The following is a 22,578-nucleotide window of genomic DNA, read 5'->3' as shown; positions in this document are numbered from 1 at the left end:
CATGCATTTATTAAAATCTCAAAATGCTCCTTCCTGCTTTTCTTGTTTCATTACGGTGATGTGGATGAGCCTGATCAATTAAAGAGACAACTGCACCTTGAAATAGAATTGAATTAAATCCTGTTGTAAGTACAGTTAAATTATCTGGATGGGGATAAAATATGATTCCCTAAAGAACAAAGGCTGAAATCAACAGTTAAGTCCTCGGTGAAAGATCTGAAACAATTAGGCAACATTTGGTTACAACTAAAAACAAGGAACACATCCAGGAGTAATAATCATGTTACAGTATATAACAGAACACATGGATGTATACAGTAGAGAGCGTGGTGTCTGTACATTTTGTAGACGTTAAGCAGAGCCTTTTTTCAGTTGGGCACTTTAGGCTCAATTCTGAGAGAGGCTTCATACAGGCCTTCTTCATCCATTACCAAGCTTTGGTCCAGTAAATACAGTACTGCCTGGAAGACAAACGCAGTATCAGTTTCATATTGAATGTGATGCTTCAATGCAAACTACACTGTGAAAACAGCTCAAATATTGATTCAAGTTTCCTAGAGAAAAGAGAATATATTCTTGTAAATGCAATACGCTAAAATACCTACAGGTTTTTCAGTAGTTTTTCAGAAAATGGGTATGTTAATGTTAGTGAAGGTTAGAAGTTCAAATAGATTCTGTGATTGAACGGCTTTGAAGAGATACCGTGATGTGTTCCTGCATTGTGTCTGTCTGTTTTGCAAATATCTAACCATTAAAAAGTATTAAAAAAGAGCTTGCAACTAAACCTCGTAACTTCATTGGATCCTCAAGCTGTCTGTAAAACATGTTAACTCCACCCCGCCTCTATCGTGAATGAAGTGCCGCACGCATTTTGGATCATCTCTGCTTGATTGCAATGCAAATAAAAAACTGTTGGTTTGAATAAGTAAAGCGTTTTTATAACTCAAGAAACACTATATATATATAAAGGCTAATGTTTTATGTGTTTAGGGAGTGGAGAAGAGTGTCTTAATCTAAATTTTGTTGTTAAGTCATGGGTTGCTTCTCAATATCCCTCCTCGTCTCCTCGCTCCTCTTTCCTCCATCCTATGACCCAGAAACCAATCAAGCACAGCCATCTTGAAGGATATCTCAATTCTCTAATTGCACCGCGAGGAGTCGAGGATCGAGAAGTGAGGAGGCTTTCAGAGGAGTCATGAGCGAGGATACACAGGTGTATCCTATGTGGAACTGTTCCATTGACTAAACGTGACGCACGTATACATTCTCCTCCCCCTTCACATCGGTCACAATCTTTTTAAATTATAGTTTACCTATGCAGTTTATATAAACCACACATCTCACATATTTCAACAGGGTATCTTGCTTTATTATTATTCATTATGAATTTCTTAAATAAACAAACTTCAACAACATAAGGGCAGATGCTTTGAGCGCTGCTGATGACGCTGTGAAGTGACGCTCAAGTGATCAAGTATTCCAATGTATAAAAAAAGCTTTCATTCGATTCCTCCGTCCTCATTTTCTTTCCTTGCGTCCTTCCCTCACAACCTACAGGGGGAGGAGCTGAGGCGCTAGGAAAGGAAGCGAGGAAAGGAAACTCGGATGCACAAATAAGAAATGAGAAGCACCCATGGCCAATACTGTCTTAAATAGCCTGTGCGAAACACTTGAAAGATTATGGCCAAATAACAGAAAAACCTGAGAGCCCCCATAGGTACAATAAACTTTATATCCTGTAAGTTGATAAAAACATAATGTGAATCACAATGCACTTACTGCCTCAGATCTGTTCTAATGACAGACAAAACACATGTCTGAAATTCACGGAAATTCATCAAAAACCTTGTAACTGCCATTGAGCTGGATTTTAGTAAAATATTAATAATATATTGACACATGCAAGTGTCTGGCCACATATACAGTAAAGCCATAATTTTGAGAAATTTCAGAAAAGTAGCATTTTTGGAGATACCAGGTTTCTGCCGAGCAGCGACAAGTATGTTGATCATGAAACCTAAAATTGTACCAGTACAAACCAACATTAGTTCAATACCTTTTGCTGGTAATCAATCTTGTATGCCGTTTGCTGAAACTGCCTGATTTCTCGGATGATATGGGAGATCTGTAAAATCAAGAAAATATGATAACAAAATGACTATGACTCTTTTCCAAATGCATTAAAGAAACGCATCTAAAAACCTACCATTCTCATCTTGGAAAAATTGACCAGGTTGTCCTCTGTGTAGTTGGGGGTCCCTTCCTCAATAAAGGCCAAGTCAGTGAGGTACATTCCCAAATATGGCACACAGGGAGGGTCACAACTAGCAGAAACATTAGAAAAACATATTATCCATTCCATCATGTTTCATTGCCATATCATATAACCATAACCAAAAAAAAAATCACTATCTCTCATAGACCTCGTCAAATTCACAGATCTGAGTTCATGTACAGCAACAAAAAAACATACTTTTTTAAGGCCTCTCTGAGGTTCTTGAACCTTCCTTCAGATGAGACCAACTTCTGCAGTTTGTCAATGACTGTTTTGGTCTAATGATTTAAACAAAACAGGGTGTTATATTTTATCAGGCTAGTCAGTTAATAAATGAACAATAGGATGTCATGCAAACATTGCTTAGAGGTGCAGTGAGGGATTTCTGAGAAACGCTGTTGAAAGTGGATCAGACCGAGCAGCACAACACACTTGTAGCCAATCAGCAGTAGGGGGCGTGTCCACTCATGATGGGGGAGGAGAGAGAGTGAGCAAGAGAGAGATTTGAAGAAAGACTGTAGAAAGAGAGATGGCTGAGAGACAATACTAAAGAGAAAAGCTCAGAGGAATATCAAGGGTTATGATCAGGCAAGAGCTTTAGTACCCATGTTAAATGTAGGGTAGGCAATTTTTTTCATAAACACTTTTTGATATTCTGGTTGAAACTCTAGATGATACATGTAATTTTTTTATATGTAGACCACTTATATTATTGATTGCTATCAAGCAATTCAAGTCTATGGAAGTCTCAGGAGCAAAACAATTTTCATCCGATCAGTCCAAATGAAACAATGTCCTACCTGCCTGTCACCATATGTATTTCCATACTTACGCGCACCTGCTCGAGCAGACATCATACATCATCAGCGCGTTCTGTAAGGCTAACCAGAGTTGTAGACAGACAGCCACCGAGTGGCAAAAACAAACAACAGCCGCCTTTTTCAGTTCCTCCTGAACCAAAACATTGAGTTAATGCTGCATTCATGCCATGTCGTAACTGTAATTTAGAGACGGCAACCTGTGACATTCTACCTGGAGCTGTTCACGTCCTCAGACTCAGATTTATGCATTTCTATGTCTATATCAATGCTGAAATTAATCTGCAGCAGTCACGTGGTACAACTAGAGCTCTGTAAGTTGTTTACGTTCATTGAGTGCTGTGCGACATGAGGTAATTTAAGCCGTCTCCTATGACACTTTGCTTACTCTGCTCTGGCTTTGCACGACCTGCGAGTGCATGTGTTTTGCAGGAGGTGTTGCTTTGGAGCGCAATCTGAAGGGAGGGTGGGATCTAATGCTTTTAAAGCTAGCTTGCTATTGCTAGCCGCTCCAAAATTGCCTAGCGAAAATTTAATATTAGAAAAGCTTGCCAGCACTGGAAGGACCTAAGCGAGAAGGCCTGAAAACAGATGCAGTGGTTTTGTTGTTTCTGCTCGATACTTGAGTAACATTGGTTTTGCTATGATTCACAGAACCAGGACATGCTTTTGTTGTAATGTTAGCTATAGAAACAGGACAGTTCTGAGTGTCATTGTTTGTCTGGGGCTGATGTGCTGCTGGCGACCAACATCCAACTCTTGCTTGTATTTACTAGTGTACTGCATGCTCCTTGTCGTTCGTTCGTCATCTTTGCTTTATTTTTGGAGGTCGGAGCAATGAAGGGAGGGCTGTGTTTGTTTGGGTTGATTTCAAATATCAACACTGTTTCTCAGAAATCTCTTACTGCACCTTTAATTGTCTGAATAGTTTTAACAGTCTTAAAACTGACATGATTCATGTTCTCACATTCTTTGTTCAATAACAAACGCCATAATCATTACTTTCATTTTGATAAGGTTTTATCAAGTAGTTCTCCACCTGTTTAGAAACTTTGAGCCAAGTTTTCTTCAGACGGAAGATGGAGCTGCGATTGAGGGATGAGGTGATTTCCAGCACAGCATTGTAGTTATGGAGACAGCGGCAGATATCAGCTACTGCCACCCACTTCTCTATCACTGCTACCCGTACATTCACATCGTCACAGCGCAGGATCTCTGTGGCAATCAGGTTACTGATCTTTAAAAGAGACCGAAATATATCAGCATTGTGCACATTATGCTTCATTTGGGACAGTGCATCAACAAATACATTGCAAGAACTGAACATTTACACTTATCTAGAACCAGATGTTTTCACATTGAACACTTACATCATTGAAGTGTTTTGTCGTTTTCATGATGTAAGGTGTTTTCTCATTTTTGTCATTCTTCATCCATCCTTGACCAAAAAACTCCCTGTACGATAATAAACACATTTGTAGGGAAAAAGACTATGTTTGATAGCTTGCAGGATTATTCACATTTCTTCACAAATATTTAAAGGAGCTATATGTAAGAACCGCTTTCATGTATTAATCGCTTTTGGTATTGCCAATGAGTGAACAGCTTGTAACAAATCTTAAAAAACGAGACCTTCAACTTCCTAGGTTGTCTATGAAAAACTGTAAGACTGATTTTTATGTGAAGAACTTCGGGCCAGTTTCACCAGGAAAATCCAAAGGATGTGACAGTTACGCGCGCTCCCTAGGCCCTCTATTCTGTTCAATGATACATGAAATAAATGCTTATCCAATGTTCAGGATAATGCCGAAAGAGCTATTCTGTACTGTGACGTCAATGTGTCATGCAAAGAAAAGGAATTCATTCAAACTATAGTCTCACATACATACTGTAGCCAGAACCATATAGTCTCAAATATATTTTATAATCAAACGATCATAACAGTTTAACTTTAATGAGCTCATCTGTCGACATGATGCCGGTAAATCACAGAACTGGTGCAAACAAATCCACATCGCTATGATCAGATGCTTCTTAACTGCTGTTTTCTCAAAGATGTCATTTTTGTTGTGTGCTTATTTTGTTATTGAGAGGAAAGCATGTAGTACAAATTCATCTAAACTTCGCTCTCAGCAGCGTGGACTGCATCGGGATGTTCATAAATAGTATATCGCTGCAAAGGTATTTTCAACTTCTTTTTACTTCTAAGCAAATAACGATTATATCGGGGCATTAAATCACGTCTCGTTACATGTGTGCACAAGTGTGATCACAAGTGTACACAATCAGTTGCTGGCTTCAGTTCACTTAACGGTCACCGGTGACACTAATAACAAGGGTTTCTGAATTCTACATATAGCCACTTTAAGTATTATGTAAAAACTAATCAAACAATGTTTGACCATTTGATCCATTAATACTAACACTTTATTTTCTATTGTATATCTATTATCTTAAAAAAAAAAAAGTACACATACTATATTAGATTAAACTGGGAAGTGTCATAGCACTTGCATATTGTTGTCATATTGTTAGTTTAACAGCTTCTATTGTTCTCATTTGTAAGTCGCTTTGAATGAAAGCTCTCTGCTAAATGAATAAATGTAAATGTAAACAATGTAACTAAGCTTTTCTTGTTAAATGCATAGTTCACTCAAAATTTAAAATTATTTACTCACCCTCATATCATTCATGTCAAAGCTGTATGCAGAATTGAGAATCTATCGACTTCAGAAGATAGATATATAGAGTGCAATAAGAGCTGTGTGAACTGTGAAGATTATTTGAAGTGTAAATGTCCATGAAATAACAGCATACAGGTTTGGAGCAACATTAATGACATACATTTTTGAGTGAACTATACTTTATCTCTGTAGTTCCGTAAATAACAAATAAATTGAAACATAATCACACTCACTCATATGGTATGACTTTAAAAACAAGGTGGTCCAGCAGGGTGAGCTGTTCTGCGATCTCCAGAGCTGAATGATTCTCGAAAGGCTCTGACTTTCCTCCTTCCGCCTACATAACATAACAATTAGATAAATAACAATGAATTAAATGTTGAATAATGAATTTCAGCAGTTTATACAACTTTGTAAATGGTGAAACATTCTAAACCAAAAACCACTGTAATAACAAGTGGTGTTCTGGATATACACTACCATTCAAAAGTTATAAAAAAAAATAATACTTTTATTCAGCAAAGATGCATAAAATTAATCAAAAGTGACCGTAAATATATTTATAATGATACTAAAGATTTCTGTTTCAAATAAATCCTGTTTTTTTTAAACTTTATATTCGTCAAAGAATCATGAAAAAAATATAACAGTTTCCACAAAATTATTAAGCAGACTGTTTTCAACATTGATAATGATAAGAAAAATGTTACATGAGCAGCAACTCAGCATATTAGAATGATTTCTGAGGGTAATACTGAAGACTGGAATTATGATGCAGAAAATTCAGCTTTGCCATCACTTAAATAAATAATATTTTAAAATATATTAAAATAGGAAACAAATTTTTCATGCAGCCTTGGTGAGCATAAGATACAGTACTTTCAAAAACGTTATCTTACCGACCCCAAACTTTTGAACAGTAATTTAAATATGTTATGTTGAAACAATAAAGTACTGATTGTTTTAGCAGTGAAAGCCATTAATGTTAAATATGTTAATGTTAAATAATTTGAAGAATGACTCAGAATCACCAAGCTCACCATCTGCAGCACCTCCTCCAGACAGATCTGATTGTCACCAGGATCCTCCTGTGTCAATGTCCTGTCAGAGAAAGAAAAATTATGATTTACAAGCAAAACCACTGACTGACTTGCATGCACAAAAGTGTATCAGATAACAGAAGTGGCACACAAAACACACACTCTTTTATTTATCTGTATGTATCCCTAACTCTACAAGTGAGCATTGCATCTGTCAGGGTGTAGGCAGACTCACCTTATGATGTTGGCTGCAGCTTTCCTTTCCTGGGTCAGAAGTTCAGGATCATGCATCACCTCTTCCAGGAAACTAATCACCTTCATTTTCAGCTCAGTGTTGGATTCAAAGTCCTGCACACACAATACACAGGTATGCACAAACAAATGCAAGGGCACACATAACTTTGTAGAAAGTCCTTTCAATACTATTATTTTTTTAAATGCTGTTTATATTTGACCATGTTTAAAAGGGTCATATAATGCTATTTTAAAAGTTCATTCTTTTGTTTATAGGTTGTAATAGAATAGGTTGACGTGATTTAATGTTCAAAAACACGGTCCTCTATTCTCAGACTCTGAAAGGGACTGATTTCTAAAAAGCCCCTCCTTCTGAAAAGCTCAGAGTGCTCTGATTGGCCAGCTGACCCAGTGCGTTGTGATTGGCCAAACACCTCAGCCGTGTGTGGGAAATGTAAAGCCCTTATCATAACAATGAGCTTCAGCTTCAAAGGCTTCTAAAACATTTGTAAACACACAATTAATAATGTCGTCGGTTTTAACATATCAGTCTCAGAGTCGGATTCTGAAAATGCCGATCAATCAGAACCAACTTTGCAAGCATGACTTGAGCAGAACGTTTCACAGTGGTATACTTTGGATATAGCCTGCGTTGTACTTTTACAGGTTCAAGAAGCTGTTCACTGTAAACAAGCAAACTTCTGGTTTGTACTGCTCAAGAACAGCTTAATAAATAAATCCATACCGCTAATTCCTAATTTCATCCATTTTCAGAAGGCTAAAGGGTTTTTGCCTTTGCACTCTAAATACACAGCGTCTCTACGACATGACGACAACACTACAGTTTGCTAAAGTCTTTGCATATGCCTTTGGCCGGGCACTATGCTAATATTTTACAATGTGACGCAGAAGTTCGAGGAAGTAACACCTGGGCTTCGATCAAGGTGCTTTAGGCAGGTTTGGATCAGTGTTCTCTGTTACATAGAATAATCCTCTTTTGTGGGAGACTATGAGCTCTGTAACTTTACAGATTGTATACAAGCACAAAAAGAAACATTAAATGTACACTAAAAGTATCAGACTAAAAAACTATTCCTAAATCTAAATCTATACTTTTTGTTTCTATTTGGTCACAGCTTATTTTAGAATGTTATTATAATGTGTACTCAATCTCACCTGCGAGTGTTTGGACACCCAGTGCCTGAGGACATTGAGAACTCTGTTAGTTGCTGCTCGACGAATCACAAACTCCTTATCTCCGTTCCTCTGATCCGTGGGAAACCCTGATAACCAATCAAAATTCACATTAATCTCTTTTCTGCCAGGCAACAAATATCCACAACCTATAAGAGATTGAAACAGATTGGTGAATCCTACCTGTGCTTGCCAGAGACATGCGACGGTACTTCTCCTTGGTTGGCGTGCCCTCGTTGGCACCAGCTGTGGCGATGGCGAAGGCAGAAGCGGCAGACAAGGCGCTACGGTTGTTATCCAGCTCCCGGCAGGACGACATCACCATGCCATTATTGTACGAGAACAGAGAGAATTCTGCCCAGAGAGAAAGAAAACCAGCATACACGATTGTTAAATGCATGTTTGGACTGGAGATTAATTGCTATGGAAGCTTGTTTCTGCTAGGAAAAAAAAAATGAAAAAGGTAATTGTGACTTATTATATCACACAATTCTGCCTTTTTTTTCATGAGTGAGTGGCCGTACATGAATTCCCCGTAGTAGATCTGTACAGGTGGAGCTGGGGAAGTTGGAGGGTAACTCAATACCAGTTCAGAGTTTTAAACAAATAAATGTTTGCATACTTCAAGTGGTAAGACTGGAACTAGATATGCATGTAAAAAAAATACAGGCGTTTGTAAGGCAGCACAAGAATAGTGTTTTAGCTGTAGGTGAGTTTACTGTAGTTTCTCTAAGTTCTGGCTAAATTAATGTTATTGTCATGATGCTCAGCATGAGTCTAGTTTTCTGTCAGCAGTGTTTGAGAATTCAAAAAGAATACAACTCCGTCTTTGCAGTGTACAAGCGGCTACGAATAGCTAAAGGGTTAATAATGTAAATCACCAATCACAATTTAATGACCAAAAAGACGTTAGAAAGCGTTCACAGTTCAGTATGCAAATATTCAAATGGTCAGTTCCATTTTTCGGAACATTCAATCAATGATTTCTTCAGTTCAAAAGTTTTCCAAAATAAACATACTCCGATAAAGTAGTTACTTGAAAAATACTTAGTTATAGTAACAAAGTATTTTACTTGTCCACCACTGAATATTATTAATATTCTTCCAACTAGTAATATAAATCATTACACTATGCTGTTTATGTTTGCAAAGTAATGTGGCAATTTTATTAACTGTCATTTAACAAATTTGAATGTAGCTATTTCAATCAGAATTCTAAATCAGAACTATGTATTTTATAAGGAGCATTTTCAAATTTTAATATTAAATATTTGTGTTTTTGTATTTTTTATTAAATATTTTAAATAAAAAAATTAAGTAAACAGCACTACTAAAATTTTGAATCTGTAATCTCAAAGAGATTCGAGCCGAAGTGTATGAAGAATATGAATGCAGTGTACTTAAAACTTTTTAGACATAAAGTGTCATCTGTGCGTAGACTAAAAGGTCCAAACAAACAGTTACTGTGTTTCAGAGTGCTTTCCCTTTAAGGATGCAGCAGGTGTAAAATAAGACAAGATGGACTCGTGCAGAAATAATGGAGGCAGTGACATTATCTCCACAATGGATAAGCCCTTGATGATGACATATGAAAATGTCACAAACATCTACTGCGCCCAACGACTGTTAAACAAAGCCCACTATCCAGTTTGTCTGCGACTGCCAGCAAGACCACAATAAGCACTTATCTCCATACTGTTAATTTTGTACTTGCAAGCACTTTCCACAGGCTAATGCATCATGTTATCATAAAAAAAGTATTTTTGGAGCATGATGCTGCAATGATGTAGTGCATCTAAGCATCCAGCAGGTGGCGGCCCAAAACGTTAGATCACAGACTGCGTCTTCATCAAGACAATAGGCTGGGCTCTGGTTCTCAAGATGGTTGAGACTAAAAATACCTCATCATTTCACTAGGATGAATGTCTCAAATACACACTCAGAGAACAACAAAAGCAGCGTTTTAAAGACAACTAGTTGTTGTTGCACGCTGCAGCAAAGACTTAGAAAAGAATACCTAAGGGGAACCAAAACATGCTTTCTTCTTCTACTGCCACAAAGCTTGACGGAAATACTGCATCACACATATGAAACAATGGGATCATTATTGACCTTTGAACCTCTATATAAGTTAGTTTTAGAGCAAGGAGTCGGCGTTGTTGCAGTGCATCGACCGCACCGGGGTGGCAGAGAGAAAACACGCTAATGGTTGCTATGCCACAAGTTTCCCAAACACCTACTCACGCCTCCTTTGGCGTTTCCCTGAGCTTTTTTTTTTTTTTTTTAAACCTACAGAATTAATGAGATTTTGCATGAATCGTGTCTTCCATCTCTGTCCTAAAAATCACTTCAGATCTTTACAGATACACATACTTTAAAACATGAACGACGACATGTGTGAACAAAATAGAAACAGGAACAGAATACAAAAATGCTAAGGACCTTGAAGTTTTTACACATAGCTAAATCAAGCAGCGCAAACCTTTAAAAGAAAAATCAAATGTTAGTGAACCATTGAATTAAACACTCCTTCTCAAAACAGCTAGTCTGCCATTTTGAGCCATTGATAAATGCAACATTTGGCTGGTGTGTAGGGTGCAGGTGGCTTGTCAGCGTGAGATGCAGGTGCTCTGGTTTTCATGTCAGTGAGCGATAACAACATGGCAGGGAAGTCTAGGACAGAGTGTCTTCTACCTGAGGAGTTTTTGCATTTGACATTTTTGGGAGTGGTGGGTGATTTGGTGGGCGATACTTCAGCCTCTGCCTCGTCACTCTGGATCGGGTCGTTGTCGCTTTCCTCCCTCACTGAACCATCTAGAAAAAAATCAGTCATAGGCATTACAGTTATCTATATGCATAACTTATCGAACACATGAAAGAACACAAAGCCACCGTATTATGACAGTTTGCAGTCCGGATGTTAAAAGTACTGGTACTTTGGTACCAAGGTGATACTAAAATTAAAAATGTAACAATACCATCAGTGTTATTATTGTTAACTAAAACCATAAAAAACATTTTCATTCCTTGAAATAAATTAAATTAAATTAAATATTAAATTATATTCAGCTAGTTGACAAGGCAACTAGTTTAATTTAAGTTTAAGTAATAAAATACCTAAAACTAAAATCTATAAAAAATATTACATAGACATATTTAAAAAAAAGAAAGAAACACTAATAAAAATGAGAAAAACAAACAAAATTACTATGAAAATGAAAAGAGAAAAAACAAAATATCTTATCGAAAATATTTACAAAAACTATGTTATATCAATGATACTAAAATAACACTGCCGAGTATTTGTTACGCAAGGGCACATGCAGTGCTATAATTAAATTTATTTAATATTTATATTAAATTACAACAATGGCATGTCCCTTTTTTATTTTATTTTGTTTATTTGATATATTATTAATAATAATATAATAATAATGGTATGACTATAATAATTGAATAATAATATGAATAATATAGATGTGATTTTTTTTAAATAAAGCACTGTGTTATTAGTTTATGTTGTGTTGTCGAAATTAGTTTTGAGAAATTTAAAATTTGGTCACACTTTAGATTAGGTGTACAATTCTCACTATTAACTATGACTTTTGCCTCAATAATCTCATAATTACTGCTTAATAATAGTTAGTAAGGTAGTTGTTAAGTTTAGGTATTGGGTAGGATTAAGGGATGTAGAATATGTTCAGGCAGAATAAGGCATTAATATGCGGTTTATAAGTACTAATAAACAGCCAATATCCTAGTAATATGCATGCTAATAAGCAACTACTTAATAGAGAGAATTGGACCCTAAACTAAAGTGTTACCGACATTTCTACTGCTATTTACTACTGATATTTTGCAGTATGACCTCACCCTGTTTGCAAGGTGAAACCTCATCAGTCTTGTCCGTCTTGCCCTCGCTCTCGTCGGGAATCTTGCTTGAGACGGGGCTGGACACGTAGAGCTTGTTGATGTCCAGAGTGGTCTTGCTGAAAGGGGACATGGTTGAGTACATGCTTGCATAGCCATTGGGGGAACAGCTAAGGGCCGCCAGGTCCAGAGCCTTCCCACCGGTGATGATTGGGATGTTGAGGGACAGTTTGCGGCGCCGGTTTGGGGACGAGGTCTTGGTGATGGCCAGCGGGGGTGGGGAGGAGAACTTGCGGCTGGCACGGGGCGACTTAGGAGGCTCTCCGTAGAGGAGCTTGTTGTTCGAGCTGCTCGCGAAAAACAGCTCCAGGGATCTAGGTGTCAAAAAGAGCAGGAGGAAGGGTTGATTTAATGATCATGTTATCTTGATTTAAACCTCTTGAGGGTGTCACACACGGACATGTGATTTCATATAAGGAATTTTAATTAAATTCTTTTAAAATAGTTTGATTCAAGTTAAACTGATCAAAAGTCACAGTAAAGACATTTGTAATGTTAATAAATAATTCTATTTCAAATTAATGCTGGTCTTTTGAACCTGAAAACAGTATCACAGATTCCACAAAAATATTAACTGTTTTCAACATTAAATTGGTACGGCAAAATGGGCTTTCAATATAACTTGGCTGCCTATACATAAGAAAGTCCTTTTTTTAGCCAAATACAGTATAGGAAAACATCAATACCCATAATGCACTGGGCATGTTGCCACACAAGGCCACTCCCACCAGCTGTTATGGATACAATTACCACCTTGCTTTAGTAGGAAATACCTCTAAGCAAACTTTTAGTCACAATGGTGTTGACTTGTATTGTTCCCAGATGCCAGAACTCCGGATTTCTCGGTCGGAAAATAAGTAAACATTGTTCATTTACATATACTACCGGCATTGTAACAATGTAAAGCAGTTTGAAAATCAGCGAAGTTACACTTTAATAATAATAGGAAATGTTTCTTGAGCAGCAAATCAGCATGTTAGAATGATTTCTAAATGATCATGTGACACCCGAAGACTAAAGTAATGATGCTGAAAATTCATCTTTGCCATCACAGCCAATTAAAATATATTAAAATAGAAAACAGTTATTTTAAATTTGAATAAAATTTCACAATATTAATGTTTTTACTGCATTTTCTGGCCAAATAAATTCACTCTTGGCGAGCATAAGAGATCTTACCGACCCCTAACTTTTGAACAGTAGCGCAAATAATTTTTTCAATGTTAAAATACTTTCTCATTTCCCAGCATAATGTGCAGATGCAGAGACAACTATAAGGAATTCCCTAAAATAAAATAATAAATAAATATAAAACTAAAAGATTTTTTTTTTATGCAGCAAGACATGCTCATTAAATGCAAATGATAAAATTACTGTCTTAGGTCATGTGACCAAATTATTTGCTCAAATGATTGGTTGATCGAATTATTATTCATTATAAATGAACCTCGCAGAGCTGTTTGTTTGAGGCTCATTCAATGTTTTTTTTTGTTTGGGGGCTAGGATAACTGTCTAACTGTCCAATGAGAACCTGTACGAAGACATTTGTTATTTTCAGTTTAATGTCACTACAGTCTAAGAAATTACACGTTTCACTTTTAAATAAGCACAGATTCAGAAAACCACCATCGGCACATCACAAGCCTTCAAAAAAAACAACAGTTACGTATTAGCCTCTCATTGCAGCTCATGATTTAGCGGATAATGGCTTCCCAATGCCGCGTGGTGTGCTCAGAGTGTATGCGAGAAAGAGAAAAGCGTCTCTGCGGAGCATAAACAGCCTACTCTTCACATCTCTCTATAAGGATGGAGAGCGTTGCAGAGAAGCTTTCCCACACATCGAGCCACCCCTACACGTCATGCCTGCACAGAAATAGCCCCTCTTATGACAGTCTGGGTGAGCGCTGAAGCTGAGGCAGGGCAGCTGAGCGGGGGAGGCCATGCAGTCTGCCCAGGGGAGAGTGGGTGTGTGGGAGGTCCCCGGCTCGTACCCATTTGCCTGGATCTCCGTCTCCGGAGCCAACAGGAGGAGGAGACGCAGAAAGCAAGACAGAGAGACCAAAATAAAGCATGCGCGCAAGAGAGAGAGAGAGAGGCTGAAAAAACGTGCACACTAAATATTTGATCTCGCAGATGCGGCACGGGTGGAGGGTGGGGTCCTGCAGCAGAGTGGCCGGTTGCTAAGGTGATCGCGACAAGAGTCCCGCTGAGACGCTTCAGTCAGGCAGGCTTGCGGGGCGATGAAGCAGGGCCCAATTACTGCCGTTTCCAGCAGATCACACACATACATTGAGCAGGGCGACACACATTAGTGTGACCTCTCGCAAGCCTTTAGCAACTCCGGCACATCTCACTCCCTTCCCCTTTGGCTTTCTCTCCATCTCGGTCTCTTTTATCTCGTTTTATCCCATACGCACGCAGACGCTTGCTCACTCTCACTATAGGGTGACAAACACTGGTGTGACCTCTCTCCGGTCTCTTCGGGAAAAAAAATTCTCTCACACGAGAACACACACCCAGCAAAGTAAAGGCCCACTGCTGAACTAATGGCTTCCTGCATGTTCTTTTACTGTATACTTGTAACTCCCCTGGCCTCAAGAGGCACGCTAGCGGCTGAAGCTAGAGGCTGCGATCTTTAGCGTGCTAGCCTTCCATGCTGGAAACGCCGGTTCAAATCCCGCTCGGAGTTGCACACATATGTGTGTGCCAAGATTCAAGTCAAAACAAAAGGCATCTAGAAAACAAAGGAAGCTGAGAATTATAGATGGATCATGATGAATCCTCCAATAAAAGCGCTTCGAGTGCAGAGAAAAGCGCTATATAAATGTAATGAATTATATACATTACTGTTGAAAAGTTTGGGGTCAGTAATTATTCTCATTTTTTTAACAGAACTTATTCAGCAAGGACGCATTAAATTGATCAGTGACAGTAAACACAATTTGTAATGTTACAACAGATTTCTATTTCAAATAAATGCAGACATTTTTATTAATCAAATAATCTTGAAAAAAGCATCATGTTTTCCCTCACTAATGTATATTTGAGTGAGCGTGCGGCTTCAAGTTCGCTCGGGCCGTGTTCTCTCTCGTCCGCATGCTTTTGTTGTATGTGCGGATCGTGGTGTACGGATCCTGACACTGTCTAGTTTTGTTGCAGTTCAGTGCCGGGGTTCGGACATTCATGCTCCATGTTTTGTGTAGCACATGGGCCACGGCTCATGTTTATCACCGTCTGCTTTCGTGTTGTTTTGTTCGGTGTAGCGCGCGGCTCGTGTTTTCCATAAGCCGCATGCTATCATGTTTTGTGTGGACACGCAGTCGGTGACAGCTCTTGTGTTTGAGTCATGTTTTCTGTGAGCACATGGCTTCATTTTATTTGCTTCTATGTGCCATGTGCCCTGCTGTCTATTGTCTTCCACAAAAATAATAAGTAGCACTACTGTTTCCAGCATTGATGATAATAAGCAATGTTTCTTGAGCATGAAATCAGCATATTAGAATGATTTCTGAAGGATCATGTGACACTGAAGACTTATAATGTAATGATGATGTACAGGTGAAACTCGAAAAATTTGAATATAGTGCAAAAGTTATAATTTCAATGATTATGGCTTACAGCTTATGAAAATCTCAGAAAATTTGAATATAACATGAAATCAAAAATAAAAGGATTTTAAATACAGCAATGTCTTACATATGTATATTGTTATATATACTAAATATATTAGTTTCATCTTTTAATTTGAATTACTGAAATACACAAACTTTTGCAAAATATTCTAATTTTTCTAAACAAACAAACAAACTGGTGCATCTTGAGACAAAACAACGGCACTGACATATTTTAAGATATGTCAGTGCAAGTTGCTTTCAGTTAAAACAGCTCAAACATGAATTTTAATCTGGGACTAGGCTTAAGCCTTGTCTATGAAACCGGCCATATAAATATTTGCTTTTTAAGCTCAACTTAATTAGTATTCTGTGGTGATAACAACACTATTGCCATGCCCTGCTATGTGCATGTGAGCGGTTTTCAGTTGACATCTCTGTGTGGGCTAAGATAATCACACTCCCCATTTACCACAATAACCTCCGTGATCTCTTCTGTATTCGAAAAAAACAAGTTCTGTGGCTCACCGGGCTGGTATGGCGCTGATGGGCCTCTTGTATATGGTGATGAGTTTGTCAAGGACTACTTCTGCGCTGGTGAACACGCGGTAGGAGTGCAGGAAGGTGTTGAGGAAGTCGATGGAGAGGAAGCGCAGGTCGGTCAGCCTCTCCAGCAGGCGTTCCACACTAGCGTAGCGGATCTGCAACACTTTGCACGAGTTCATCATCTTACTGAAGCGGATGTCCACATCATCACAGTACAGACTGGCATCAGACCTAAACATGTGACACAGAAAATCAGATGTGATTTACACATTTACAAATAATAACTTTATGATTTTTATAATTATTGAAACCCCAGCAAACTCATCAAATATATATATATATTGCTTAAAAAGACAGGTCTTTAGTGATATACTGATATATATATATATATATATATATATATATATATATATATATATATATATATATATATATATATATATTATATATTTTTTTTTTTGTTTTTTTTTAGTTTTTTTTACTGAGCAAGTAGAATGAAATAAGTTAAACAATTAAATATATATTTGAATGTAATGCAAAAACATAAATGCAAGTACAATCTAAAGAAAATAAACAAATGCCTTATTGTAATATTTGCTATATAAACTATATATACACATACAAATATGTACAGAGCAGGGTTGGCCTAAGGCAGATATAATGCTGATTTTTAAAATGCAATTAAAAAGTATATATATATATATATATATATATATATATATATATATATATATATATGTATGTATGTATGTATATACACACAAACCACTAGCAAAATCTTTTGTAATTTTGTAATGTTGTATGCAGCCTGGTAAAGGTGGAACATGCTCATATATTAAGCCTCACAAAATGTGTCAAGTGCAAATAAAATAACAAGTTGATTGATGACTGTGAATAAAAACCAGGCCCATATACTTTATGCAGAAACATTTCTGAATTGGAATAGCGTAGTAACTTCCCGTGTAAGTGCTTACTTGATCATCTGTGGCACAGTGACTTTAGAGTTCTCCTCAAAGGCGTTCATCATCAGCCCATTACAACGAATATTATCTATGCACTGTAGTACAGAGTGAGAAAGAGAGAGAGAAAAAGAGCATAAGGACAGTATTTGAAGCACAGGAGGTGAGTAAGAGGCGAAGGTCTTGCCCAGGGCTGTGTGGATCACTCAGTGCTATCTGATGTGAGCAGACATGCCTGGCTGATGTCACTGGTCCAGGCTGACTTCTCTTGCCGCGAGGAGGCCACCAGGATGATGGTGAAGGACTGGCTGTCTTTGGGCTCCACCACAATCTTAAAATCCAGGTGCTCCATGTCCTGACCGCCCTTGTCTGACTTGGCTGAAGAGAAAGAGAAAACATAGCGATGAAATAAATCTAGTGGAGGTCTGTTGTGATTAGATTTGCGGTCGGATCTACTTCAATAACATGCCAGTATCAGTGGCGACTGATGCTTCTCAAAAGTGGGTAATAGAGATGTCTATATTACCTGTGGCAAACACACAGATCTATTGTTTTATTTGACTTTATTATTGCAGATATTTAAGGGATGTTATGATTAAATCAAGAGTTTTGATACGTACACTCCTCATCGGTGCCCTCTGGTTCCTCTATCAGTGTGCAGTCGATGAGCGAAATCACTCCGTTCTGCCATCCAGAGACAAGCAACAGTCAGACATGCTCTTAGAATCTATCCAATAATCAATAGCAGCTGTACTAAAACAGTGATTACTGTAAAAATCTACTGTGAGTGATCTTCTTGAATTTCCCCAAAGACCAGGAACAATACTGCATTATTGAATGTGGTAAAATTACAGTCAACTGAAGGTGGTAATCACCATTTTCCGGGAACAACATAACATTTTACAAGTGGCTCGATACATTCAAAAATCAACCTCTAGGAAATTAAGGAATTATGTAAATAATATTTCTATATTTGTTCAGTTTTTTTGTTTTGTTTTGAAAAACAACGTTATCTGCATAAATTGTCACTATAAATAGATTTCACGTTTTATATTACACTGGGTAAATCTGCTAGGTTGTGACAGCAGTTTTAATGTCATACCATAAAGTACTGAAGTACATGGTATATGAATCAAATGAAGGAAAATATAAAAAAAAGGTTACATTTTAAAAGTTGATAATTTCCTGGTAAATGTCACAGTATGAGGATGAAGAACATGGATGAAGACTCGATACAAATATAAAGATGATTTAATAAAACAAAAAGGCAGACAGGCATAACAGTGTGCATAACATAACAACAACTGACAACCAAAGACTGAAAACAGAGGAACTAAATACACAGAGTTGATGAAATGAATGCGAACAGGTGTGATGATTAGATGAGTGTGTTCAGGTGTGAGCCAGGAAGGATTATGGGAAATGTGGTGTGAGGTGACTGGTCTGGTGACTAAAGATTGTGACAGTTATTAATACCAGTAAAAAAACAACAACATTATTTTAATAATAATAAAAATAATAATTTTTTATTATTATATTATATTTTGCATAATCAAGTGAACTGAAAATATAACAAGTATGCGCAGTATGCGCAATGCCAGAGCCTTTATGTAAACAGGTTGTGTGCTGCTTTCGTCCAATCAATGACACTGACACCGCAGAGAACATTAACACAGGGTTTAGGAATGTACGGTGTGAAGTGAGGAAAGATAACCCAGGATTCCATGACCTTGTGTTTACTATTTCAAATGGGAAAAGCTCTTTTGAGAATGTGTACATAGTGCATGAGGCTTCACCTTGGTGAGGTGTAGTTTTCCTCCAGAGCCTCTAGTGCAGATGATCAGATGTTTGGAGAAGAGGAAACACTGCCTCTCTCCCTCCTTCTTTAGAGACAGAGAGCCCAGTCGGCCACGGGTGATCTTGCCCTTCTCACTCATGGGCACTTGTATCAGAGATCCTGAAAAACATGCATGCATTAGCGCTGCAGGTAAAGCAAGGAAACGAAGAGCAGACAAATAGTTTGCCAGCACAAGGGGAAAGACTGGATTGACATATGTTCTTCTCAGATTCTTCTCAGTTTCCTCGTGTCTTCGTATCCTGCAGCGTATCAGTGACATTTCCGATCCTGGGCTCAACGCCAGGTTTCACTGGTAAAAGAGTGATTACACTTGGAAATGAAAGAGTTGGTCTGGGCTTTGAACACACTGTGCTCTACGCAGACTAGCAGGTTTAGGGCACCCATTCCTTTGAGTTAACGCTTCGCTTTGTGCTGGCAGGGAAAAGAGGGCAGCCTAGAAAAGCCTTGGAGTGGGAAGGGGAGAAGAGGGAGGTGGGGGGCTTGACAATAAGAGGTGACAAGAGTGACAGTTTGCAGAAAAGAACAGAAGGAAAGGAGAATCCAACCGTCTTCTTATCAGGGATCAGTGGCCCCTTTCTGCAGAGCACGATTTATGTGTGTGTGTGTGTGTTGGGAGTTCACCTTGTCTGACAAAGGTCTGGCTGGTGTCTAAGAGAATCTCACAGCCCTCCACGATCATGCGCTCGATAGCAAGGTTCTTCCTAATGTTCTCCGTCTCGCTCACCTCATCGTGCATGATTCTGTGGAGGTACATCGTTTTATCAGTCACAGCTATAAAACTTGACCACTTATCTTTGTCACATGCAGATCTTTACTTTTAACCGAAAACAAAATAACAACATGTAAATAAAAAGTAAGTGTTATAATGAACGAAAATAAAGTAACTTATTTCAGTTTAACTGAAACTAGAGTTAATTTGTGGGAATTTTTGATAGTTTTGGAGTTATGAGGAGGCAAAGAACAGTTTTGTGACGTGATCTTTGCCTCCACGTTGTGCATTAAAATAGTGTAATTCACACCAAAATAATACATATACATATATTATACTAATACATTTTCACTATTTTCATAACATTTTATTAATTTGAATATTACATATTTTAGAACTTATTATATTAATATATTTTACACTTTATGACTAGATCAAATAAAAATGGCCACAAATTAATTTTAGACTTCAGTTAAAATTTTAGGCTGAGGTGATTCCCTCCTTCTATGTAAAGGGCTTTGATCGCTGAGAAAAGCGCTATATAAATGTAATGAATTATTATTCTATTTTTAGATAATACTAGCAAAAACACTAGATGGTAAATTTAATTAAACGCTGCTATTTCCATTTATTTATTTCCATTTAAGGCACAAAGGGCCAGATTTACTAACAGCTTGCACCAGTGCAAACCCTCTTTTGGTGTTAAAAACTACTGTCAGGATTTACTAAAGACACACAGAGAAAAACTAGTGTTGAAAAGGCGTGGATGGTTATATTTTGCAAGTAGAGTATTTATATGAATCATGCAAGGTGATTTACTAAGGTTTGCACTTGTAAATCTACTGGTTGCGCCATTATTTACCGGCCAAAAAAAGCATGTCTTAAACCAGTTCTTTAATTTGCATGTCGCCAATAGTTTACTTGATACTTAAAAGTGTGTGGTACTTAAAAGGGAAGTATGCAATTTCTGCAGCACCAAATATAATTGCGAAAACCTTTTCCGACAGACAAATACTGTAGTCCTGTTTCAAACTGGCGCCTTTGTATTATGTTCAGCCCAACCGGGCCACGCAAACAATCTGACTGTAGTGCCAGTCGGTGCAAATGGTGCCGCAGATATTACACTCTTCACCTTAAGATATAGCAGTTGATTTTTACGACCTGCGAGTAGTGAGGAATCATGTAGAGATGTTGACACATGGTCATGCATGGGTGAGCTGGAGGCACAATTTGATGTGCTGTACCTGGAAAGCTCCTCCAGTTTTGACTTGGCGTAATCCAAGCTGTTTCTCTCCACATGCTCATGCGGTGTATGCGCTAACAGCTCGTGGAGGGTCAGTATGTAACGAGGAATCTGCCAGACAAAAAGCACAAGTCATAATGTCAGACAGGAGGTTTGTTTTCCTTTTTTTTTTTGCTGCCTTCTGCTGCAAACACACTCATATCCACACTTAGTCATGTGCAAGCATGGAAATCCGAACAAAACTTTAATAACTGTGTGCACTGTATTCTTGCAGAGAAGGCTTAGAGGGGACCGCTATCACTCATCAGCACATTTATTACCAACGCTGCAAAGCCCAAAGTTGACCTTGCTAGACTAGACCAAATGAAAACTGCTTACAGTACAAGAAAAAAGTCATTATGGACCAAAATACACTACAGAACTCTACTTTGAGGGAATAAAAAAAGCACATGAGGACCTGCCATGTGCTTCTACGCAGGACTCTACTAGAGCTTGTGATTTATTGCATGATAACTAGAACAAATAAGAGCGTGAATAGAAGATTATGGTCACCTGGAACATTGGGTAGGTGAGGAACGTCTCTAGCGTGCGTTCTTCACAGTCAGGCTTGGCTTCATACTGTTTAAGCAGCTTGTCGAAGTCTCGGTTCTGCTTACAGTGGGCCAAGATCTGCAAACTGTACTGGTGATTACGCACAAACTCCTGGTAGATGTTGAGCATGGGCAACAGGATGTCAAATAGGTCGGCTGAAGGACAGGGAGGAAGATCAAAATCAGTGTGACTGGGCCTCAGGTCAGCAGAACCTTTTACAAAAGCTAGCTTGCAATTTGTGCAGTCTACAAAATGTTCTTTGCTGTTGGTTGCCAACCGCTCTGGCAGTGCACTCACCCAAGACTAATGTTGGCCAGCTTGCTATTCGAGCTTTCAACCCTTGGTAGAATATCTGATGCAGAAACATTATGGTTTCACTGCAAAAATACAGGAAAAAAAACAGGACATGTAAGCATTTCATTGTTCAATCTAGACAAGACTTTTTGTTTATGTTTGGTTCAAATATCAACTTCAGACATACAGTATACAGTCGTGGCCAAAATAATTGTTAGTGAGTAGTGACATAACTTTTGTTTCACAAAGTTTTATTCAGATTTTTTTTCACTTTTCTATGGTAAACTGAAAAAAACGATAAGAATTTGTATAAGTTTTAAAGGCTTTTAATGCCAAAACAATCAATATATGCAAAGAGTCATTATTGTGACTCTACAGTGTTGACCCTTCTTCTTCATAACCTGACTGATGGCAATCCATTCTTTTCTTATTAGTGCTCAGAGTTGATCACAATTTGAGGGCTTCTGCTTGTCCACTTGACTTATGAGGACTGACACAGGTTCTCTATGGGATTAAGATCTGCGAAGTTGTCTGGCCACGGATACAACATTTAAATGTAAATATCTCAGAGACACTTTATTATTACTCTTGT

General features: G+C 37.9%; 1 protein-coding gene across 1 annotated transcript in view; it reads right to left on the bottom strand.

Annotated features, from left to right (window-relative positions):
- Nucleotides 1–37: 37 nt before the first annotated feature.
- rasgrf1 (Ras protein specific guanine nucleotide releasing factor 1) overlaps nucleotides 38–22,578 on the bottom strand; it is a 43,330-nt gene continuing 20,789 nt past the window's right edge. The window contains exons 6-27 of the mRNA XM_077194438.1: nucleotides 21,990–22,069; nucleotides 21,654–21,847; nucleotides 21,103–21,212; nucleotides 19,771–19,889; nucleotides 19,088–19,248; nucleotides 17,912–17,975; nucleotides 17,527–17,669; nucleotides 17,307–17,389; nucleotides 16,315–16,563; nucleotides 12,119–12,489; nucleotides 10,940–11,059; nucleotides 8,429–8,599; nucleotides 8,228–8,334; nucleotides 7,053–7,165; nucleotides 6,818–6,878; nucleotides 6,011–6,114; nucleotides 4,464–4,548; nucleotides 4,133–4,330; nucleotides 2,474–2,553; nucleotides 2,207–2,324; nucleotides 2,057–2,125; nucleotides 38–461 (exon numbers count right to left, since the gene is read on the bottom strand). Coding sequence (XP_077050553.1) covers nucleotides 369–461; nucleotides 2,057–2,125; nucleotides 2,207–2,324; nucleotides 2,474–2,553; nucleotides 4,133–4,330; nucleotides 4,464–4,548; nucleotides 6,011–6,114; nucleotides 6,818–6,878; nucleotides 7,053–7,165; nucleotides 8,228–8,334; nucleotides 8,429–8,599; nucleotides 10,940–11,059; nucleotides 12,119–12,489; nucleotides 16,315–16,563; nucleotides 17,307–17,389; nucleotides 17,527–17,669; nucleotides 17,912–17,975; nucleotides 19,088–19,248; nucleotides 19,771–19,889; nucleotides 21,103–21,212; nucleotides 21,654–21,847; nucleotides 21,990–22,069 — 2,893 coding nt within the window. The 3' untranslated portion in view covers nucleotides 38–368. The remainder of the gene's footprint in view (nucleotides 462–2,056; nucleotides 2,126–2,206; nucleotides 2,325–2,473; nucleotides 2,554–4,132; nucleotides 4,331–4,463; nucleotides 4,549–6,010; nucleotides 6,115–6,817; nucleotides 6,879–7,052; nucleotides 7,166–8,227; nucleotides 8,335–8,428; nucleotides 8,600–10,939; nucleotides 11,060–12,118; nucleotides 12,490–16,314; nucleotides 16,564–17,306; nucleotides 17,390–17,526; nucleotides 17,670–17,911; nucleotides 17,976–19,087; nucleotides 19,249–19,770; nucleotides 19,890–21,102; nucleotides 21,213–21,653; nucleotides 21,848–21,989; nucleotides 22,070–22,578) is intronic.

This window comes from Siphateles boraxobius, unplaced genomic scaffold, assembly GCF_051911475.1.
Source record: "Siphateles boraxobius isolate OS27281-9 unplaced genomic scaffold, OSU_SipBor_1 32, whole genome shotgun sequence".
Classification (NCBI taxonomy): Eukaryota; Metazoa; Chordata; class Actinopteri; order Cypriniformes; family Leuciscidae; genus Siphateles; species Siphateles boraxobius.
The sequence above is the reverse complement of the archived record's forward strand: the minus strand, read 5'-3'. Positions and strand labels throughout refer to the sequence as shown.